Source organism: Monodelphis domestica, chromosome 4, assembly GCF_027887165.1.
Source record: "Monodelphis domestica isolate mMonDom1 chromosome 4, mMonDom1.pri, whole genome shotgun sequence".
Classification (NCBI taxonomy): domain Eukaryota; kingdom Metazoa; phylum Chordata; class Mammalia; order Didelphimorphia; family Didelphidae; genus Monodelphis; species Monodelphis domestica.
This window is the reverse complement of record NC_077230.1, coordinates 54191693-54199123: the sequence shown is the minus strand read 5'-3', so window position 1 is coordinate 54199123 and position 7431 is coordinate 54191693. Positions and strand designations below refer to the sequence as shown.

The 7431-nt window shown below is 40.4% G+C and overlaps 1 protein-coding gene across 1 annotated transcript; it reads right to left on the bottom strand.

Annotated features, from left to right (window-relative positions):
* Window positions 1-2329: 2329 nt before the first annotated feature.
* Window positions 2330-5102, bottom strand: LOC100014384 (spermatid perinuclear RNA-binding protein-like). The gene has a single exon (XM_056793372.1). The coding sequence runs from the start codon at window positions 4781-4783 to the stop codon at window positions 2765-2767; it is 2019 nt and encodes a 672-aa protein (XP_056649350.1). The 5' UTR covers window positions 4784-5102; the 3' UTR covers window positions 2330-2764.
* Between the last annotated feature and the right edge of the window lie 2329 nt (window positions 5103-7431).

Here is a 7431-nt window from a genome sequence, read left to right as displayed (position 1 = left end):
CTATGGATAAGAAAAAGGGGATAAGGGAAGTGGCAACCCCTCAAATGCATTGTATGAAGGACTCCCCCAGTTATTATGGGGACTTAAAGGTGACTGTGACACAGGCATCTGCACACCTATCAATAATAACTAGCATTCATATAAAATTTTAAAGTTTGCAACGCACTTGACAAATAATGTCGCATTCAATCCTCACAATAGCCCTAGGAGGTAGATGCTATTAATCTCTCCACTTTCCTCCTATTTCTTTATTTCATGGGAGAAAACTGAGGCAGAGAGTATTAACAAGTCAGGTAACTGTGACCTGCCCAGGATCATGCAGCTAGTAGTGTGTCAGGTCAGATTTAAACTCAAAGCTTGATTCCTGGTTTAGTGCTCTCTATGCCATACCACCTAGGTAGTTGCCTCTGTCATCGATTCCTGCTTGCAAGTAAATGTTAGATTCTAAAAGTAGTGGGGTTGGGTGGGGGGAGGAGGTGGCAGCATCAAGTTGTGGAGAGCTTTGAATACTAAGCAAGGGAATCTGACTTTTATTTAGAAGGTAATAAAGAGTCATGAAAAAATTTTGAGCAAGTGAATGGTATAACCTAAGCATGAGAACCATAATATTGACAGCCGTATAAAGGACTAATTAGATTATAGATGTAGTGGAGACAGAAAGGCATGAAAGAAATCTTTTATACCAATCCAGATGGTTGGTAAAGGAGTAGGTACTGGGAATAAGAGATGGATGTAAAAGTTGTCATAGGAATGGAATCCATAGAAACTGATAACTAATTTTATTTCTAAGAGAGGAGAGGTTCAGATTCAAAAAGCAAAGTCCATTTACAAGATATAATGTAATGACAGAATATGGAAATGGGAACCCAGTTCCTTGACGACTGTACCAGACTCAGGGATAATGGGCCCTCATGTAAGAATTATAGCTAAGGACTCCAAAAAGGCATCATACCACCAAGCTCAGGCTACAACTAAGGAGAACCTCAAAAGGTCTCCACGGACTGAGAAAAGGACTTGTGGGGTCAGAAGTACCCTTTAGACACATGTGTTTTGTATTCATTTCTCACTACAAGTATTTTACATTTAAGCCCATTGTAGTTTGAGATGTATGTGAAATGAGACAGTTTGCACTACTATGAGAAAGTGTGATGATTTCTTTTAACAAGAGTTTTGTGATAGGAGCTGGTTTGTCAGTGATATTTTATTTAATTTCAGAAGACTTTAATTTTTTCCACAATTACACATAGAAGCAACTTTAACATTTAAAAAAAAGTTAGTCCTGAATTATCTCCCTCCCTTCTCACTTCCCTCTTACTGAGACAGTGAGACAGAAAAGCTGATACAGACTTTACATGAGCAGTCATGTAAAATTTTTTTCCATATTAGTCCTTTCGTGGAAGAAAATTTGAACAAAAAATGAAAAGTGAAATATAGTATGCTTTGGTCTGGATTCAGACTCCATTAGTCATTTCTCTGGAGGCAGATGGAATTTTTCATCATGAGTCTTTTCTGGGGGATTGTCTTGGATCATTGTATTGCTGAGAATAGCCAAGTCATCCATAGTTGTTCATCATACAATATTGCTGTTACTGTTTACTGTGTTTTCCTAGTTTTTGCTCACTTCACTGCATCAGTTCCTTTAAGTCTTCCCAAGTTTTTCTGAAATCATCCATTTATTATTTCTCATGGAACAATAGTGTTCCATTATAATCATATAGAAAAATTTACTCAGCCATTCCAAATGATGGGCATCCCTTGGTGGATTTTGTTGTAATTTCTATTCTTGATGTATCTTCTTATTTATTCCCTTTTCTAAAAACAAACAGAATTCTTTTATTTATTTACTTATTTTTGTTTTCCTAATAGAATTCTAATGGTTGATTGATAATGGACAACAAAATATATAAGAATAGCTCATTAGCAATGATATTTCAAGCTAGAATACAGGAAAGCATTATTCTGTCTTATTGGAAACTAACTTATTGGAAACTAGTCAGTTGCATAAGTAAACCCAGAGGAGATGTTAAACATGGAAGCTCATCTGGAATAATTTTTGATCCCTCCCATTTGCAAAATCCTGTGGTAGAAATTTTCTATTTTAAATTTCTAAGGCCTTTAAATATAATAATATTGCAGATAGAACTTGTGAAATCAAAAGGAAGAAGTGGAGAAAAATGCTTATAACTTCAAACCAGGAGGAAGTGTGGGTCTTTGGCATTATAAAGGGTGAAATTATGGTTGAGTCTGAAAAAAAATCTAAATTTAAGTGGTCGCCAAGGGAAATACCAAATAATAAAATACCCAAGTCAGCTGCCAAATTTTATGGTGATTTTTTTTTTCTTTCAACAAAAACAGTTTATTTGTGATCCTTGTTTTATACTCTATACATCCTTCACAAATTTAATTTTACATAATCTGAGACTTCATTTAAAACAAACTTTGAGCGGCTAGTTTTTCCCCTAGAACAGAAGGGCTGGTATAAGTTATTATCGGAAAATGAGGTAACGTTTCACAGAACTAGGTTTTTGATGGGGGTGAGGGAATGGAAGGTTTGTATGTATTTTTTTCTTTCAAGTTTTAGAGAACTAAATTTGCATTTGTTAAAATCAAAAAATCAAAAGTAGGAAAAGATGTTCTTTACAAATCATTTTTGCGCAAGTTATGTGTTCAAAGGAAACCGGATAAAAAGGCTTGTTCTCTCTTCTAATATTCGGGACTGGACTGGATTGTTGCTCAATCAATAGGAATTAGCTTCAGCCATTTGCTAAAAGAATGAGTAGTGGGGAACTGGATAGGTTGGGAATTTCATAACGGGCAACAGAACCATTCTCTTGGGCAAACCATAGGCTGGAGCAGCTGTGCTATAGCCATAGGGCGTGCTGTAACCTGGAGCTATGTAACCAGGGGCAGCTGCAGCGCCAACAAAAGCTCCTCTTGCAAGGGTTCCTCTTCCTCTCCCCCGGGCTGCCTGGACAGCCGCCGACACAGCTGTATTTACTACACCCTTGGCCTGAGGAATAATCTTCTTTTTCTTATTATTTGCTGCATTGGGTCCAGAAAATAGCTTCTCCAGGGCAGCTAATGCTGCACTGGCTTTTGCTACCTTCTTATTTGGACCTGCACCACGGAATTTCTGTCCATCTACTTCTACCTCCATAACAAATCGCTTATCATGGCTTCCACCCGTTTCAGAGATGAGTTCATATTTAAGCCCTCTTCTTTTTTCATTCAGCTCCATGACAGGGTTCTTACCACTTGCTGTAAGGATAGGGCCCTGAGTTCTTACCTCTAAGGTACTGGAGGTTTCAGTTGTAGAATTTCCAGTATTATTGCTTGAGTTTGAAGACACTGTTTCATTTTTGCCTTCATTATCTGACTTTTCATCGGAGCTCATACATTCAATATCTGCATCAAAGCCTGTTGGATAGCCCATGGCTTGCAAGACCTTCACTGCTACATGAAGTTTTGCCGTTTTCTTGGATGGTCCTGATGCTTCATATGTTGTGCCATCCACATCTACAGACATTGTAAAGACTGGTGCATGAACAGGGCCAGACTGGGATAAGAGTTTATACTGGAGTCCAGGCCTGATCTGGTTTAGCCTCATCAGGGCATTCATTAGATCTATTGCTTTACTGTCCAGAATCTTCCTTAAGTTTCGTTTCATCTTCTTATTGGGATCTTTATCATCTAATCCATCTTCAAAAGGTCTCTTCAGAGCTGAGGAACCAGCACCTTCTTTATCAGTAACAGACCAGGAATATTTCTGGAAAGGTTTATTAGATGGGAGGGGATCCATCTCCAGCACTTTGTAAATCTGACCAAAAGCTGATAGTCTGAGTGCATGCTGGGCACTGTGTGTAATGTCTTCTTTTTGCTGAATTGTCATATAACTCAATGCATCGGTTGGATCCCTCTCACAAGGATCATGGAGACCAGGTCCTCCAGGAAGAAGTATTCCAGATGCCAAACACTCCATTACTCGTCTCAAAGCCTCCCCAGCGCCCAAAGGTCTATTACAGGTACCTATAGACTTTTCACATATAAGCTCTAGTGGCCATCCTTTTAATGGAGCCCATGTAGGTACTCTGTTGCACAAATCACGCAGAATGCGGAGGACAATTACACATGATTTTAGTCCATTTGCCCTTGCCTGAAACCATTTGGCATGTCGGAGAGACGCCAAGGCGTTCAGGCATTTCTGCCTGTCCAATAAGTCCGGAGGGTCTTTCATCGAAACATTTTCTACTCCATCTTTCTTCTCCAATTCATCCCTAATTAAAGGGGAAGTAAGTATCACCTTCAGCGTTAACGTGGGCTCTTTTGTATTTCGGATAATAATAGATGCCTCTTTTATACACTGCTCCACTTCATATCTTTCTTCTGTAAGTTTCTGAATTTGAATAGGAAGATTGTCTTTGACAGTGTGTAATAGACTTTCCGTGGGTTTATCTTTGCACATCAGAACCAATTCAAGGTCCATATCATCTTTTATGAGTAGGCCTTTGGCAACTAGGCCAATTCTCATTACACCACAGAGTGTTCGGCCACCTTGATCCTTGGCAGAGTTTTCTCCTGCCTCATCCTTCTTCACATCTCCATCTCCCTCTGTTTTCCCAGATTTACTCATTTCATCCATCCAGTCTGAAACATGTTTAAGGGCACACTCAACAGTGGATACCATGTTCTGAACAGCTTCAAGTTCCTCTGGAGATGGATAAATTGTTGAATGCTTCACCATAACATGGCGATCATCATTAGCAAAGGATCGGATAGATCTCATGGTTTGCTAAAATGTTTTAGCTTTTTCCCCGTTCCTTTTCCCTCTTCCTTGTTGTCTTCAATGGACCTTGTTTTGTGAGACAGAACCTCCTCATAAGCCTTTCAAATCTCCTGACAGATTGAGTTAATGCCCCAAGAACTACTCTCTGGAATATAACCCGAGCTGGCGCCCAGTTCCCGCTGCTGGGCCCAAACTCGGGCTCCCTCTGGGCTCCCCGCACCGCCGCCGCCGCCGCCGCCGCCTCCTCAGCTCCGGCTCCTCGGTCTAGCGGCGGCGGCTCCGGCTTCTACTGCTGCTGCTGCTGCCGCGGCTGCTCTGGCGGCGAGCGGGGCTTCGGCGGCGAGCACGTGACCGCTCCGGGCTCCCTCATTGGTGGGGCTGTGGAAGGGGCGGGCCCCGCCGCTGCTGAGGAACGGAAGCCCGCCCCTCCAATTTTATGGTGATTTAATTGATATAGTAGAGAAGATTTTAAGAAGAAGGAGGAAGAAAGGGGCTAGTACCTGGCAGGAAGAGAGAACTAGAAAGTAAGGTTTTGAGTGTGAAGGAGGAAAGAATCAGCCTGACTTCCAAAAAGGCTTAGCTAAGATGCCTGAACCTGAAATCAGCTCCAGGGCAAAACTCACCACCCAATACTCCAAGATGTCTGAACACTGAGCACACTGTGAGCCAGAGTTGTCTCTCCAGGGAAAGAGGAGGAGCCAGGAAGTGCCATACCTTATATGGACGTTTTTACATCATATTTCTGTGTCTCATCTGTACCAATGAGGATTTAGCTTGACTTAGGACAGCCCAGAGGTCTGTCCTTTTTTTTTTGCACATGTCTGTTGAAGGCCATCTCCTCAGATAATTAAATCTTGAGTTTGATGCAGACCTTCAAAATCTTATTAAACTGAGTAGGGTGAAGAATGTAGAATTTCCAAGACCTGATTCTGTTATTCCAAGTATCTCCATTGTTACTGATCAGGAAATAGCTAAATCACATCTTCTAAAGAATGATCTGATTAGGGTGGAATAGTTTTGAAATTCACAGCATGCTGGGTTGTAGCTACAGGGCCCAAAATGGCAACTGCAAATTAGAAAGGTTACCTCTCTCCTACTTTTTCCTCTCTTTTCTACTACTACTAATTTTGATTTAATAAAATCATTAAGCTACAACCAGACTCATAATCTAAAATATTACACCCCTACTTATACTAGTGCTGACCCTGGGCTGCCACTACCAGTGACTGGGAACTTGTGTCTCTGCCTGCACTTTCTCAGCCTATACCACTAGGCTTTCTCTTCCCACTGCTCATTCCACTAGGGTCAACTGCTACCTCCCAGAGCAGTGACTGAACAAGAGAGAGCACCTGAAGAATATAGAGTTCCCCATAGAGTACTTATGTTGGGATAGAGTATTGCTTTAGGCCTGACTCCATCTCTCTAGTATTGGTGACTGCCTCACTATGTGGAAAGCTATGGCTGACCAGGCTTTTGCCCTCTTCTATTTGGGAAGAATTCTGGTAGGTGCCCCTAACTGGATCACATAGCTAATGAGGTTAGAAACTGCCACAGGGGATGGTTCAAGCATCACAGAGTTTTAGGCTTTCAATCAAGAACTTGGGTTCTTCTTGTCAATGGTCTTTTCTCTGATGCAGGAAATTCCTCTTGATATTGTTCTGCACCCACAGAGCCTCCTGACATTTTGAACTCAACAACCTGCCAACAATACTAGGAATGACCACTAGAATGAACAAGATGGGAAAAGACACAAATGAAAACAAAACAAAACCAGACTCCTATGTGCTCTAACTGAGATGTGTTAAGTAATAACCATTTTTGCCGAGGTAGAAGAGCACTCCTGGGGCCTGTGCTTTGTAGGGACCCCTCAGTATAAGTTTCAGAGAAAGAATTACAGTTCAGGAATGAGTGGAAACTTTAAAAACTGATTCAACATTCATGACTATCCTCAGTAAATTAACTGAGAGTGCAATTGTCACATTTGTCTCTATTCTCAATTATATAAATGTCTCTGGGATCTTGGGGGAGATCAAGTCTTGTATTTTTGAGTGCCTCCCCCTTTAGGGGACACAATCCCACACATGCCAAATTAAAAAAAATAAAGAAATCACCAGAAATCACCCCAAATCCAGAGAAATTCCTTGACCTTGAATTCTCTCACTATAGGAGTCACTTAGACATGCCTCAACTGGATGGCTATATCCATACTCAGTTAAGAAACTGAGGATTGCTTATTCAGCTATATTATCATTTATAGAAAGTCATTCACTCTGTGACACCTGTGTCCCATTATTGGAGTGCTGCAAGATGGAGGTATTTTACTTCACACACTCCCATAGCCTTTGCTATGTGGTAACACTAGATGGCAATCCCTTCGCCTCAGTTAAAGATCCTTTGTTATTGCTACTTTGGTAGTTCTTTGTATATGTATGTGTAAATATACACTGAATATTTATATTTTTATATTCATTATTTATATATTTATGATATTTTAGATATTTTATATACATATAAATATATATTTATGTATTTTCCCCAAGCACCTGCTCTCTTTTTGTCCTACTTTTCCCTCCCCAATTAACCTGCAAATGAAAAAAAAAGAAAAGCAAAGCAATTATAACAAATATACAGTTAAGCAAAATATGTTA

Excerpts from the sequence above, each read along its gene's own strand:
- LOC100014384 (XM_056793372.1), bottom strand. The coding sequence starts at position 4,783 with ATGAGATCTATCCGATCCTTTGCTAATGATGATCGCCATGTTATGGTG.